The sequence below is a fragment of the Oryza glaberrima genome, chromosome 5 (genome assembly GCF_000147395.1).
Source record: "Oryza glaberrima chromosome 5, OglaRS2, whole genome shotgun sequence".
Taxonomy (NCBI): domain Eukaryota; kingdom Viridiplantae; phylum Streptophyta; class Magnoliopsida; order Poales; family Poaceae; genus Oryza; species Oryza glaberrima.
In genome coordinates, this window is record NC_068330.1 from 21,044,105 (window position 1) to 21,059,841 (window position 15,737).

At 42.1% G+C, this 15,737-nt stretch overlaps 2 protein-coding genes across 2 annotated transcripts; both read left to right on the forward strand.

Annotated features, from left to right (window-relative positions):
• The first annotated feature begins 872 nt into the window (after nucleotides 1–872).
• Nucleotides 873–1,886, forward strand: LOC127774945 (uncharacterized). Its single transcript, XM_052301236.1, has 3 exons — nucleotides 873–1,165; nucleotides 1,257–1,315; nucleotides 1,521–1,886. Exons 1-3 carry the CDS (start codon nucleotides 1,063–1,065, stop codon nucleotides 1,725–1,727), a joined length of 369 nt encoding a protein of 122 aa, XP_052157196.1. The 5' UTR covers nucleotides 873–1,062; the 3' UTR covers nucleotides 1,728–1,886.
• Nucleotides 1,887–8,094: 6,208 nt separating this feature from the next.
• Nucleotides 8,095–9,311, forward strand: LOC127774337 (uncharacterized). The gene is made up of 3 exons (XM_052300562.1): nucleotides 8,095–8,402; nucleotides 8,520–8,581; nucleotides 8,790–9,311. Exons 1-3 carry the CDS (start codon nucleotides 8,297–8,299, stop codon nucleotides 8,922–8,924), a joined length of 303 nt encoding a protein of 100 aa, XP_052156522.1. The 5' UTR covers nucleotides 8,095–8,296; the 3' UTR covers nucleotides 8,925–9,311.
• The last annotated feature ends 6,426 nt before the right edge of the window (nucleotides 9,312–15,737 follow it).

Sequence of the window (15,737 nt, forward strand, 5' to 3'; positions counted from 1 at the left end):
TAGGACCAAAACCACTTTGGAGTCGATCAGGGGGTAATTCGTCCGATATGAAAAGTTGAGGGTGAAGAATGTCTGGTTTTTGAATTGAGGGGGTAATTCGTACCGCCACAATAGTTCGTGGGGGGCTAATTCGGACTTTTTCCTATTATTAAAGGTAGAGAGGAGAGGAAGAAACAACTGAGAAATAAGACAAGTAACTCCTTGATCTAACAGATGATTATTTTATACTAACATGATCAAATGACTTAGGTTACTCATGATGGGTATATGTTAAAGGTAGAGAACAGTAGAAGAGATGACTAATGAGCACATATAAGTAACTCCTTAAACAAATGGTTGACTGTTTTATACTAACATATTCAAATGGCTTAGATAAGAGACGACCAGTAAATATAGATATGCAACTCCTCTATCCAACGGTTCATAATTTCATACTGACATAATCAAATATGTTTCGATTTAGTTGTGATGTGTATCTAATTGAAGGTGGAGAGAAGGGGTAGAAATTACTAAAAATGAATGTGGATAAGTAACTGCCTTATCCAATGATTGATGATTTTATACTAACATGATAAAATGGCATAGTATGATTCATGATGTGTATTTGGATAATGGTGTCGAGGAGGGGTAAGGATGACTAATGAATGGGGATAAGTATCTCCTTGATCCAACGGTTGATATATTTGTATTAACATAATGAAATGGTTCGGCATAAGAGGCAACTTATAATTACGGATAAGTAACTCCTTGATCTAACAACTAGTTTTATGCTAACATGATCAATTGGATAAGGATTACTCATGATGTGTAGCTAAATATAGGTGGAGACGAGGGGCTAAGGAGATCACAGATGAATGTTGATAAGTAAATGCTTCATCCAACGTTTGATAAGTACCCCCAAGGCAGCGGCAGCAACACTGCGAGTCCACTACTCATCCCAGTGCCATCAATCCATCCATCATTGTCTCCTCCTAACACAGATCACACTACACAAAGAACAACAAGTAGCCACGAGCTCTTCTTTCTTGCAGCCGTTCTTGGCTGCCTCGGTTGCTACCCCTGATGCGCCGCGTAATGGAAATGAGGTCTCGTGATCTCGCCGCCGTCTTGGCTATGTCCAGCCTACTCCTTCTCCCACTACTCGTCTCCTCGGTGCCCATGTCGGGTAAGCTTCGTCGTCATTGATCTCCTGGAGTTCTTGATATGTGTTTTTACTATATGCTAATTATAATTTGTGCCTTGATTCATTCTTGCAGGAAGCCTGCACTTGAGCAGCCAACAGCAACACCTGTCGTCTCCAAACATCTCTGCAGATGTAGTTAATCTTTCTCATGTCCTCCAATCTCTAAATTCCCCTAATATTTAAATTTGCCGGCCTATTAATAAAATATCATAGACAGTTCATAGCTACCTTCACAAACCAATTCTAAAATGAATATGTACGTTCTGGAGGCTAAATACTGAAACAAATAGTAATGTTGATAGTGATTCTGAACATGGCTTTGTGTATGTCCGTGCAGGACATGGTGGCGGTGACGACGGACGTGGAGGTGAATGACTATCCAGCGCCAGGAGCCAATCCCCGCCATAACCCTAAACGTCCACCAGGGAGAGAAATGTCCGTCCAGGGCATGGTAGCAGCGACGACAGATGTGGAGGTGAATGACTACCCGGCGCCAGGAGCCAACCCCCGCCATAACCCTAAACGTCCACCTGGGAGAGAATGAAATCAATCAAGCTGCTGCTGGAACTAGCTAGCTTGTAGTTTCGCATTATCTCTGCTAGTTGTCAGCAACTCTCATAATTAATAAAGTATCTAATTACATAAGTTGAGTGCACTACTACAAATCAAGATTTTTCGAGGTGGCCAAAATGCAATTTTGCACATTGCCAGACACCCCGTCTGCGATTGAAGGCTTGTGAAAATCGATGGTTTTCAAAGGCGGGCACCCAAAGAGACCCGCTTGTGAAAATTGATTTTTCACAGGCGACATGCTTAATTCACCCACATGCAAAAATAATTTCTAGTGTAAAAAAAAGAAAATCCAGATTTGAATATCCTCTAATAAGAAAATTCACAGCTCAATTCCACCATCACAAATTTAAAAAACATTTGGCATGTCAAATGCAATTCCAAAAAGGGCTTTGTCGTCGTATCCCAGCGTCGGAGTCATCCTCTGCAGCGTCTTCTTCAGGGAGAAGCCGACACAGCACACCATCATTGGCATTGGCGAGGCAGGGCGAATGCCACCCATAAAGAGGTCTAAATTATTTTGGTCAGAACTATATTGGTCACGAGAAGGTGGTATTATATAGGTCATGAGGAGGTGTTACCATATAGTTATTATTAAAGGTAGAGAGGAGAGGATGAGATGACTAAGAAATACAGATAAGTAACTCCTTGATTATTTTATACTAACATGATCAAATGACAGGTTACTCATGATGTGTATTAGTTAAAGGTAGATAAGAGGGGTAGAGATGACTAATGAGTACGAATAAATAACTCCTTAATCAAATGGTTGACTGTTTTATACTACCATAATCGAATGGCTTAGGATAAGAGACGACTAGTAAATACGTATATGCAACTCCTCTATCCAACGGTTAATCAAATATGTATCTAATTAAAGGTGGAGAGAAGGGGTAGAAATTACTAAAATGTAATGTGGATAAGTAACTCCCTTATCCAATGGTTGATGATTTTATACTAGCATGATCAAATGGCTTAGTATGATTCATGATGTGTATTTGGATAAAGGCGTCAAGGAGGGATGGGGATGACTAATGAATGGGGATAAGTATCTCCTTGATCCAACGGTTGATATATTTGTACTAACATTATCAAATGGCTCAAGATAAGAGATGACTTATAATTGCGGAGAAGTAACTCCTTGACCCAACAACTAATTTTATACTAACATTATCGAAGGAGCGATTCTCTGGCAGCGGGGAAGTGTAGACCCCTCCCCAAAAATAAAGATCCGACCAGGAGCTAGTTGCGCACGATGATCCAGAAAACAAGTTTGTGGGGCCCGAGCACCCCACCAAGCATATGAACACAAGATATTTATACAGGTTCAGGCCACCCAGAGGTGTAATACCCTACTTATGTTCTTTTTGTTGGTATCTATATTTGGAGAAATACAAACTTTGCCTTTTTCAAACCAGACACAAGTCAGCCCTTTTTTCTAGCATGTCCCTTTTCTATTATAGTACAAGGAGGGGCTCACAGTGCTACCATTCTACATCCTTTTTGCATTGTCATTCAACCGTCTTGTCAATGCCGTCTGGTTTCCTTCAAATGTCCCCGAGAAACCTACCTAAAAAATAAGATTATAGTGCCCCAGGCTCCAAGAATAAGATGAAGTATAAAACCATTTCTCTGCTTCCAAATGTGCCAAGCACCATATAAAAATTTCTCCACAAAATGAGATGAAGTATATGAAGCTTTTGCTGCTTGAAGCATATCTCCCAAATTGAAATTCAAGTCCCAGACTATAACCACCTGAAGCCAACATTCTTTGCTGAATGCACATTCAAAGAAGAGATAAAAGAAAGTTTGTATTCCTGTCACATAGGGCACAAATTAATTCACTTCTTCCTAGGGCACATTCAAAGTCCCTGGCCTATCCCCTTCCACCTAGGGATGAAAATGGAGCGGATAGTTTCCGTCCATTCCGAAGAAAAATAGGGATGGCAACGGGGCGCGGCAGAGCTGGGTTGGGTTGTAACGGCCCCGCTCCCGCTCCATTGCGGGTCCACCCGGCCTAGGCCCTGAAGTGGAGGATGGGTTGAAATTAATCCCCACCGCCGGCCCCCCCGAGGCCCCGCCACTCGACCGGGGACCCGCTGCACCTGCAGGAGAGGATTCTTGGAGGAGGCGGCTGGTGGATGCGCCGTCGTGTGATAGGAGGAGGAGGCGCCGCCAAGCGGAGGCGGCGGCAGCGGTGGCGCGGCGACGAACAATGACAGCGTGGCAACGAGCAGAGGTGGAGGCAAGAGGCAGCGCGACGATGAGCAGAGGTGGAGTGGAAACAACGGCGATGAGCGGAGGTGGAGGTGACGCGGTGACAGCCAGCCAGCGGTAGCTGTGGAGGATGGGTGAGGGGAGTGGGAGTAGGGGATGGGGGATTGGGAGATTAGGATTTACCTTTTATATGTCTCACTTACTAGGCCAACTGGGCTTGTATTGTTGGAATGGACTACATTTTGAGACATCTCATATCCCGAGGCCCCATCAGGTCACGTGCAACCGCGCAGGTGGTTTACAATCCCTGCCCCCAGCCCCGGAAATTTGCGGGGCCCCGTCCCCGCTCAACCCCCGGTGAAAATCATCCCTCCCCCCAACCCACCGTGGCCCTATAGGGTCCCTGGCCCCAATGGGGAAATTGCCACCCCTAGAGAAAAACGAATACAGATACCTTTCGGAGCGGATAGTTTGGATACATATATTTTCTTCCGGATAAGAATACAGATATTGTTAAGGTTATAGATAAGGCATATCCCATGATCTTGGGTTAAGCTCGGAAGGACCTACCATATACCAAGGGCCTGTTTGGGGGAGCTTAAGATTCTGAGAAGCAGCTGCTGATAAGCTAGCTGGTGAGAATCTGGAGAAGCTAGGAAACCCAGCTTCTGGCTTCTAGTTCATTTTCCAAATTTTATAACTACAGATTTTCATAATCTGGGTAAAAACTGGACTGTTTAGGGGAGCTTCTGGCAACTGGAGATTCTAGGAGAAGCTGCAGCTGCTAGAAGCTCCCCCAAACAGGCCCCAAGTCTTATACGAAATCATGCCTCGCATACGGAAGGTGTTCCAAATAAGGAAGGAGAAGCAGGGTTTAATATTGGAAACTATAAGGAGTACTCAGATTGTATCCATTCTTGTTTCCCTAGTTCTACATGGACAAGGGGACATTTGGGTATAAATACAAGACCCCTGGGAGGAGAAGGTGGAGGCCCAATCATCAATACACGCCGCCAGACACAAACACAGAGATAAGCCTAGATATACCCAATCTGGAGCCGCAGAGGCCGACAAGAGGGATCTAGTGTTATCTCTGATCTCGTCAAGTTCATGTTCGAGGAAGAAGACTACCTGTCATCGACCATGTGTGGAGATCCACGCCATCAAGTTGACGATGGCTAGATAGGTTAGCCCAAATATTATACTTACTAGAAAAAATGCATGTGTGTCCCAAATATTCGCATGGATTTTTTTTAAAGAAAATCATGAGCTACAATTAGGAGTTCAACTTTCGTTTCAAGTTAGCATCCAAGTTTCTTTATAAAAAGTTTCTTATACAATTTCTTTTGTATTTTCAAAAGCGAATGAACTTAGAAACCAACTCAAACAATAATAATGCACTAAAGTACTGACAAAAGCATCTTTGATTTTTATAATAGTTTTATAATAGTAGAGAAGAGATGCCACGCTATTGTCTCCCATCAGTAATTTTCAGTTTTTATTTCTTTTCACGATAACAGGAGGTGAACAGATATATTTGCTCGTTGGGATCTATTAATTATACTTGACTGGGCTGAAAAAGAAACGATGCAGCGATGCACAGGCAGGCCATCTCCATCAGTATTTCCTTCCAATCTAACCAGGCGCACAGCTCTCCCATCGCCACGGAGTACAAGCCAAGTCCATCTCGCTTGATCGTGGCAACAGTAAAACCGAATCGGAGGGGGCAATGTGCTGCAGACGAAGCAAAAGGGAAACGCATACGAGCGCTGGAAAAAAAAAAGCAACGGAAGCGTTTGGATTCATGTCGGCAATCTTTGAATCGGTGATACCCGACGTATCAAAGCTATAGAACATCTTCAACTTTTATAATACTCCCTCCGTTTTTTAATATATAACATCGTTGATTTTTCCTTACATGTTTGACCATTCATTTTATTTAAAAATTTTATGCAAATGTATAAGATATAAATTACACTTAAAGTACTATGAGTGATAAAACAACTCATAACAAAATAAATTATAATTACGTAATTTTTTTAATAAGATGAATGGTCAAACATGTGAGAAAAAGTCAACGACGTCATCTATTAAAAAACGGAGGTAATAATAGAGAAGAGATATAGATAAAGATAGAGATAGAGATAGAGAAGTAGAGGTAGAGAAGACATAGAGACAATAAATATAATAAAAAAATGAAGATTAGAAAACCAACTTAAAAACTAATTTAAACACGGATGAAATACTAAAATCCCGGTGAAAATATCAGTAGAGAAGAGATAGAGATATACTACTATATAATTCACGTTGCAAATCTGAAAAACGAAGTACGTCCATGGCTGCTGGACAGCTCGATCGATCGGCACGTACCAAGAAAATGTAAGACTCAAACTCCAAACTGTCGTACATATATACGTGTATGTGACCTCATCGGCATAAACAAATTCGACGTCCACGACACCACACCGTATTCGTATTTGATACAAATGGTTAATTAATTTTCAGCGATATAAACGGACCAAATGGTTAAGCGACTAAAAACTCACTCAAATACGGATAACGAACTAAAATCTCGACAAAAGCATCTTCAAATTTTATAATAGTAAAGATATGATACAGATATATAAGAGCATCATTGGCTTTAGCCAACAGAAGTAGAGCTATTACCTGTCAGTTAAGAGGTCCGAACTTGTATAAAAATTCTTTTATCCATCTCTTTATCTCAATATCGTGTATATATTGGTCCCAACGATCATCATACTATGCAAATACTGTAGTCACGACCTATTCCGCTGACAGATATGGTATCGGGGTTTCCGACAGATAAGGATATTCGATGACCAATGCTATTCGGATATCTACTGAAGTCGTGAGACATACACCATTTCTTTATAACTCTACGACCTTCAATCTACCTTTTAGATTTTAATAGTAGCTCATCTCTTAATACTAGTACACACTATTAATATTATTTAAACTTTTAAATATTTTTTATAAATTATACTATATTTTATATAAAACAAGCTAATTATATATGATGATATTTGTTTTTATTAGAAGTTAAGGTGGTTTTCATGTTCCAAGAAAAAAAATATTTCCGTATTCGTGTCCGATCATATTCAATCGTTATTTGTATTCAAGATAATTCATATTTATTTTCGTATCCGAGCTATTCGTATTCGTTTTCATATCTAGCAAAAAAAATGAAAACAAATATGATATGAGCATTATCCGTCTATATTCGCTCCATTTTCATCCCTACTTCCACCACCGCCACTGCCTCTTCCCTCCTAGCAAGTAGGACAAGCGTGCGCAAACAGACCTGGCCATGCGAAGGTCATCCTCATCTGAACCTTCGCCATTCCATTGCCGTCGCCGCCACCTCCATTGATCTCTTCACCGGTGAAGAAGATGGCCATCACCTCCCTTGTGGCAGTGCATCTGACTAACAAGCACCTTGGCGACGCATGTGGTCAACGAGCTCCTCGGCAGTTGCACATGTCGGGGTTGCATAGAGCAAAATAGGGCGGCAGGCTCCCCAACGGCAGATCGGATTAGGGTAGTGGAGCATTTAGTGGCATCATCCGTAGTAGGTGGGCCCTTCTTCTCCCTAGTCATTAGCCATCCTCCTTGCCCTCTCTTCCCTCACCACCAGTGGTTACCATTGTCTTCTTTCTAGCCTCCACCGCCTCCTCCCGGCTCTAAATCAAGGCCCTACCTCTCGTAGCTCAGAGACATGGGCTCATCCAACACGATCGGTGAGACGTAGCTTCAAACACATGATTGCCCTCGTCAAACAAGACGCATGTGCTCTCTGCAAGCCAGAAGTAGCTCTACGGGGACACAATTTGACTCGAGCTAAACTTGCAGCTCCAACGTGGCCGGTTAAAGCCACTCGCCACATAGGCGTGTTGCGAATGCTCTATAGCCTCCACCAGAGTCCACGAGTCATGACCACACATTGCATCCGTCACCATATTCTTCTAATTAAAGCCATTCGGCTAGGATGGAGTACACCTTTTTTTTTTTCCTCCTCATAAGTCATAACTAGATGGAGTACTACTGATGTGAAGTTGACCTTTTAAGAGAGAGAAGAAGAACAAAATGGAAAGAGCCATTGCCTGCCTAGCTAGCATGGTCCAACTATAAAACCCCAAGGCGGCAGCAGCAGCCAGCAATTAACACCATCAGTCCACCATCCATCCATCCATCGTCTCATCCTACCACAGATCACACACACACCAAGAACACCTAGCGGCGAGCTCTTCGCCCTCGCGGCCGTTCTTGGCTTTGTCTGGCTCGGTTTGCTTCTGCTTTTGCTCCTGCATGCGCCGCGCAATGGAGAGGAGGCCTCGTCACCTCGTCGCCGTCCTGGCTCTGTCCTGCCTCCTCCTCCTCCTCCCACTGCTCGTCTCCTCGGTGCCCATGTCGAGTAAGCTTTCGTTGATGGGTAGCTGTTTCCTTTATTCTTCTCCCTCGAGTTCTTGATCTCTGTGCTTAACTGTTTCTTGATTGTGATTTGTGTGTTGATTCGTTCTTGCTTTTGCAGGAAGCCTGCACTTGAGCAGCCAGCAGCAGCAACACCCGCCGTCTCTGAACCTCTCTCCAGATGTAATTAATCTTTCTCATCCCCTGCAATCTCTGAATTTTTCCCCCTCCAATTTAAGTTCGTCGACTTTGTTGCTGCAAAATCACAAACACAATTCAGAATACGGGCAGCACAGTGCTCAAACCAGTTCTGAAACGAAGCCAAATTCTGAGTCAAACTAATAGTGTTAGTGACAGCAACTCTGACCATGGCTTGTGACCGTTCTTGCAGGAGATGGCGGCGGCGGCGGCGGCGAGAGGGCTCGGCAGGAGGCCGGCGGCGAGGATGGACGTGGAGGTGAACGACTACCCCGGGTCAGGACCCAACAACCGCCATGACCCTCCCAAAGGTCCTGGGAGAGCATGAATTCAGTCAAGCTGAAGCTGCTGCTGCTGCTGCTGCTGCTGCTGCTGGAACAGCTTGTAGTAGTTTCATATCCCTGCTAGCTATTAGCAAATTCACATAATTAATCCAGCGTCTAATTACATAAGTCGAGAGGCTGTATGTGTGATTTGGGGTGTAATTAGTAGAGAGCAGATAGCTAGCAAGTTACAACTGCAGATCGAATTGAGAAAATATTCAGGGATGAAGACTGTAAAGCTTTTGCTAGCTTGGGCCTCCTCTTTGCAGCAGTAGTATAGTAAGTAAACTAGTAAATTAATTAATCAGTGATTTTGTCGACATGCATATGCACATGAGCACATCACGTTGGGATGTCAATATAATACAGGATTAATTAATCGGTTAATCAGATATTGGAAGCTTCTTCCTCCTCTCACTGTCGAGACCGTCGTGTCGAACGATTCAATTCAAAATCAAGTGATGAGTGAGTGATTAAAGGAAAATATATAATCTCGTCGCGATCCCAAGCTGATCACTGCTACTGCGACTACGGCCACTCCAATCAGTTAGCACACTGATTAACGCTGCGTCGATCATTGGTGTACTATAATCATTGCTCCCTCTGACTAACCTCACGCTGCATATGCGTCTGCCGTTTTCTCGAACTAGTAATATTGTTGTTTAATTTCTGGAAATAACCTGTTGAGATATTCCCCTCGGATGCCACAACACAGGGGCATGTTTTAAGAGGTACTCCCTCAATCCCATAATACAAGTAATTTTGGAGGGATATAACATATCCTAATACAACGGATTTGGATAGAGGGCCTATCCAGATTCGTAACACTAGAATGTGTTATGTCTTTCCAAAATCCTATGTGCTTCCATTGTTTGCTCTACAATTAAGTGAAAAAAAATAAATGAAGCAAAAAATAAAAATTTATAATAGACGAAAAAAATGTTTTCTAGTGCTTTAGACACCTTTTGAAACCGAAAAATCAATGGGTAAGATAGATGTGATAATAGAGATAGCAACAAGTAAGAGGGAACGGAGTTAGAAGACCGAGGGATCATATTCTTTTACTCAATCTCGAAGCAATTCTAGAGGTTCCTTTCGAATGTGGAGTAGTAAATTTACAAGAGTGATTCAGACATATTTCGAATTACTACCTCCGTTTTTTAATAGATGATGCCATTGACTTTTTCTCACATGTTTGACCATTCGTCTTATTCAAAAATTTTATGCAAATGTATAAGATATAAATCACACTTAAAGTACTATGAGTGATAAAACATCTCATAGCAAAATAAATTATAATTACATAATTTTTTTAATAAGACGAATGGTCAAACGTGTGAGAAAAAGTCAACGGCGTCATCTATTAAAAAACGGAGGGAGTACATATTTCGAATATGTAATTCGGTTTAGCTTTTCAGTGACATGTAAAATAAAATAATCCAATAACATATAATTAATCAAGTATTAATTGTTATACGGTTTAGAAAAAAACCTTTTAAAAAAACACATCATTTTACGGTTTAGAAAAACTAACGAAAAACAAGAAAGTTATCGTCTAAAGTTTTAGTTTTAGAAGCGAACGCAGCTGAATTCAAGTAAGATTGCTTTAGCATTTTTCTATTCTGAAACAGGTCTTGCCGTTAAGAGGTGGCTGAGATTTAGCATTTCGTTGCTATATAGAATCCATTTGCTGCATTTGGATGAGGAAGAATCCGCACAACATTTGCTAGCAGCGGGCAATTGCAGGAGAGGCTCTTACCGGCACGCATTACGCAGTTTCGATGGAGCCCTTTGACTTTGTTTGTACCCCTATATGCGCCGAGGAATAAATGATCGCTAGTACGCTGACAACAACAATGGCTGCACCGAAAGTGACGTGGCCAGTGCTTCATCTGACGCGTCCCGGTAGAAGAGGAAGCCAGGAAGGAACACTTCCGGCCGGTTGCAGTCTCATGCATCATCTCAGTATGACACCGCGGGTGGCAACTGGTGCCAGGCAACCATGGAAAATTATGTACGATAAATCACTTATACAGTGAAAACCTAAAATTATTATTAGATTAAAAAAATAATGAACTTTTAAGATTTATTCACGTTATCCAAGTAATAATTTTACTCATGGATGTGATGTCCACATATACAGTTTCCGCAACCACGATGGTTTCATGGCACTCTGTTCCTCCCCCAACTATGCCACAACAGCTGGGGCACCGAGGCGGCTCGGGAGTTGGTGTTGCCTAGATCCGGCCTCTCCTCGACCGGTACTGATGAGGAGACTGATGGACATCAGGAGGCCGGCGTAGTAGAGGACGTGGTGGCAGTGTGCGATGGAGTGGCACACGGTAGAGTTCAGACACGGAGGAGGCAATGAGGGAGAGCCGGAGAGGGCCAGAGCCACTAGATCTGATGCCTCTTGGGTAGTTCCAATGCCCTCTCGCTGTCTGGATCTAAAGCCTCCCGGGCTGTTGCGAACGTGGACCGACGATGGAGATGATGTGCATTGGGACCAGAAACGAGGCAACGGGGTGCCGCCGAGCAAGGGTCGTTGTATCCGCAGCAGGGGAAGGGTGGATGCGGTGAGCAAGGGCCTGCGATGGCGTGGTGACACGGCATGAGAGGAGAGGGGCCTTGCGGCGGCTCGGAGACATGGTGGATGTGACCCTGTGGTGGCGTAGCAATATTAATGTAGGAGACAGTGGTGCTCGTTGCTTCGTGTCTACAGAAAGGGTGGCCTAGACTTTTGGGATGAGGGGGCCGCGGGAGGAGGGGTGCTGCAAAGGAGCCGACGAAGGGTCATCGATGCAGTGGAGCTCCTTGTCCGATGGGAGATAGCAGGTGGAGTAGCATCGGTGTGGCAGAGAAGGGCATATGGCAGAATTCGGTTTGTGGTGCAACGTCGAGGTTACAACAACAATGAGAGGTATGTTATAGGCGAAAGCCTTGATGACATTTCATGTTTGGGCTGACAACGGTGGTGCTCTAGGTAATGCGATCCCTCTTGAGAGCGTACGTTGTTGAGATGCCTCCTTCTCTCTCTGGCGGTATGAGTCCAAGTTTGACAAGCAGTGGGATCTCCTTGGAGACGTCATCTAGGAGATCCTGCTTTTCTTGCCTGTTCCATCTTCGATCAATTCAATTTTCGGCGACATCTTGGATGTTACCATCGGATCTATTCGAGAGAGAAGCGGAACTTCTCATCTCTCGTCCCCTCCCTCGACAATTCTTTCTACATGGTGATGGCCGAGAGCCCATATGTCTCCTTTATTGGGCTAGCGGTATCCAATCTCACATAGCATCGACTTGATTGGTGTCCATTCCTTTCCCTGTGAGAGTGTATAGGAGTTGTCAGCACACAATGGTGCTTTTTTTTCCCCTCCTTGATTATTGCCTCCCGCGGTGGATTGATACTGTTCGTTCAACAAAAATTTCCAAAATTCGAAACCAACGTCGATTCAACAATCCGTGACAATGGAAACTAATGGCTAATTAAGAACAGTTACCCCACTATTGGAACCCCTATCATTAGGTGGGTACAGTACAATGTTTTGTCACGATAGTTACGCACGCACAGTACGCGTGTCACGGGCCACCGCTCGCCGGCGCGAGCGCAGCAGCAAGCGTGCGCGCGTGCGTGCGTACAAAACCGCCGCTGTCTGGCTTGTCGATGGGCGGCGATCGATCGCCCGACTTTGACACAAAGACTAGATTCCCCTGCGACTTCCACATCGAAACGACGAAACCACACACCGCTACGCACTGGAGAAGACTAATATCCATGTCAATTTCTGCACGATTTCCTCGTTTTGCTCTTATTAATTAATCCTCCGATTTCTTCATATCATATGGTTCCGTCCATAGTGGTGGGCAGAACTGTGGATGTATGTAAGGCTATCTTGTTATCCAATTCCATGGATATAGTTAGTTAATTAATCACACGCACGTGCGGCAGAAGCCATGGACGGCCGTGTGTGAGTACGATTGGCCTCTACCCCCATGCAAATTAATATGGATTATTACCTTATTTTATTAATATTATGCGTGCTTAGCCAGTAAAAAAAAGTGTTGGATGATTCGATGCCTTTAGAGCACCGGATTCCAGAGGAGCCGTGCACTCCGCGAGCGGCGGCAGCAGCAACGCCGGCGCGCGCGGAGCGCGAGTATCATCGTGGCTGCTTCCTCCCATCGCTTTCCAGCTCGACGTACGTACGTACGCCGCGTTGGCGACGTGGTGTATAAAAAAGGCATCTGCTCTACGTTAGATCGGATATTTGATATTTGGACACTAATTAAAAGTATTAAATATAGACTAATAATAAAACACAATCTATAATCTTAGACTAATTTGCAAGACAAATCTATTGAGCCTAATTAATCTATAATTAACCTATGTGATGCTACAGTACACATGTACTAATTATAAATTAATTAGGCTTAGAAAATTTGTCTTGTGAATTAGCTTTTATTTATGCAATTAGTTTTATTGTTAGTTTACGTTTAATACTTCTAATTAGTGTCAAACATCCGATGTGATATAGAATAAAACTAGAAAAAAACACGCGGCTTTGCCGCGTGCAATACTGGATAGGCCATGCTATTTGACCCTAATGAGACAGAATAATCAGTTTAACAACAATGCAAGTATTATCTAAAAAAAAAAAGCGCAAGTTATAGCATGATACTACAGTGCACAATCATGATTGCTGTAGTAGACTACAAAATTTAGAAGATTTTTGTGACATATAGTGTGATATAGACTGTATAATCTGAACAAAACACAGTGGCTATTTGTGACAGACATTTGAAGAGTATTGACATATTATAGAGATTTGATCTAGAGCTTAAATAATGAAAGATTTTAATAAAGCTCCATGTCAACTTTGTATTAGAGTAACTGGCTAGTAGATCAGTCTAGGTTCTTAGTCAGAGCTAGATACACCAAAAGTAATTTGGCTAGTAGATGAGAGGATAACAAAAGTGTCCATCTTGGACTATAGATAGCAAAAGTAGGCTGTCTTGATTGGAGAAGTTATCAGGTAGAACGCTTCTTTTTGCCCTTTGTCTGAATGAAGCCATAGTCAGTGCTTTCTTCTTCATCATTTTCCTAAAAAAGAAAAACAAAATCCTTATCAAAGTATATTACTAAGGAACCAGCAATTCTTTCTCATGCAATACTTAGCACAATGCAGGCAGTAGGTTTGGCAAGTATGAGACCCCTAGTGTCAGCCATATATGTGAATAGTACATGTAAATAGAGAATAGTTGTTGACCACAGGGTATACACTTGCTTGAATATTTCATTCCATTATCTAAAAAAATACACTTGCTTGAAATGGTGCCAAGCTTGTGCACAGTACAGTTAGTAGGTTAATTGTATGATTGAAGAATGAAAAACAAATGAATTTAAATATGATCAGTTGTTTACCTGATCTGTACTGTTTGGATCTTCATAAGCTCTTTTTCCTGACAAAGTGCTTGTCTCTAAATTATATGGTTCAACTTCCATGCTTTGAATATCTTGGGGTGGTTCTATCTGGGATGATGAGCAGTAAATAAGAAAGAAAAGAAAGGAAATAGTAAGAGATTATGTAGCACCGACAAAAATGAATAAAAGAAAGAGTACTACTCTTTTACCTCATGTTGTATTTTCTTGGATAGTATAGGCACCAGTGGAGGTAAATTATGTAGTTGTTGAGATGAACTTGAACTGATGGGAAGATTCTTAGTTGCCTTAAAGCCTTGGCTGGAATGTTGCCTTCCAAATCTTTTTTTAATTGTCAGCACCTCAAATGAAGGTTCATCAGCGTTGATAGTTATGTTCGGCAAAACCTTCACTATGAATGTGAATTTATGTCCTATCCATGCTTTTATTTCTGGAGGTGTTTGATTGATATCATATTGCCTTTTCATAGTTTCAGCAGTCCTACCAATAAGTTCTGTACCTTTCTTTTCAAATAGCACAAGTTCAAGGCTAGCTGTGCCATCATTTGCAATGAATGGTATTTTGTACCTGTTCAAGTGCAGAGTTATTTGAAAATTATAGTTATATATATTCACACTTAATAGTATGATTGGAAAAAGAAATACTCACTTGTACTCATACTGCCTACATGGGCAGTTCTCTTTCTTGCATTTTAATATAGAACCATCCCATATCATCTTGCAATTGCACAATTTACAGGCTTGATAACACCAAGTTTTTCTTTCCTGAATTCCAATGATAGTAGCAGTGCACTGGTATTTTTCATCCTATGTAAATGTATAAATGAAAGGTTTAAGTTGTAGTTCAATGAAAGAATTTAATAGTATATTAATTTAGGTACATAAGTCTAACCTTGTCAACAAAAGGATCAATTTCCTTCAATTCTGCAAGTGTTTTGTGTTCAATGCTCCGTTGCATATCTTCATCACTTTGCAAGTATAGCTTTTGTATAGGATCAGCATGTGGTGGAAGGCTGCATATATAAGATGTTAGAAATAGGAAATTCCATAAAGTAAAAGAAGATATGCAGGGGATTAAATTGTACTTACCATTTCTGAAACATCTTGATTTCAGGGATGTCATTTTCGTTGATATACCAACGACAAGCTGTTGTTCCACTTAGAAATTCATATGTTCCCTTAAGGATTTTCATTGATGTACCAACAAATATTGCTATTATATGGTTATTTTGACCAACTTCCAGTATTGTCTCTCCATCAAACTCAACAGCTCTTTTTCCTGATAATGAGAGGTCGATGGTTTTTCCACTTTGAAGAAACAATAAAGTCAGTATCAAGTAGTTTCAGATTAGTGTTAGTGTTCAGATGGGGAAATATAG

Bases quoted from the DNA above. Each gene is read 5' to 3' on its own strand.
- LOC127774945 (XM_052301236.1), top strand. From the start codon at position 1,063: ATGCGCCGCGTAATGGAAATGAGGTCTCGTGATCTCGCCGCCGTCTTG. The intron at 1,166-1,256 runs GTAAGCTTCGTC...TCATTCTTGCAG, and splicing joins CTCCTCGGTGCCCATGTCGG to GAAGCCTGCACTTGAGCAGC. The intron at 1,316-1,520 runs GTAGTTAATCTT...ATGTCCGTGCAG, and splicing joins CTCCAAACATCTCTGCAGAT to GACATGGTGGCGGTGACGAC.
- LOC127774337 (XM_052300562.1), top strand. From the start codon at position 8,297: ATGCGCCGCGCAATGGAGAGGAGGCCTCGTCACCTCGTCGCCGTCCTG. The intron at 8,403-8,519 runs GTAAGCTTTCGT...TTGCTTTTGCAG, and splicing joins CTCCTCGGTGCCCATGTCGA to GAAGCCTGCACTTGAGCAGC. The intron at 8,582-8,789 runs GTAATTAATCTT...CCGTTCTTGCAG, and splicing joins CTCTGAACCTCTCTCCAGAT to GAGATGGCGGCGGCGGCGGC.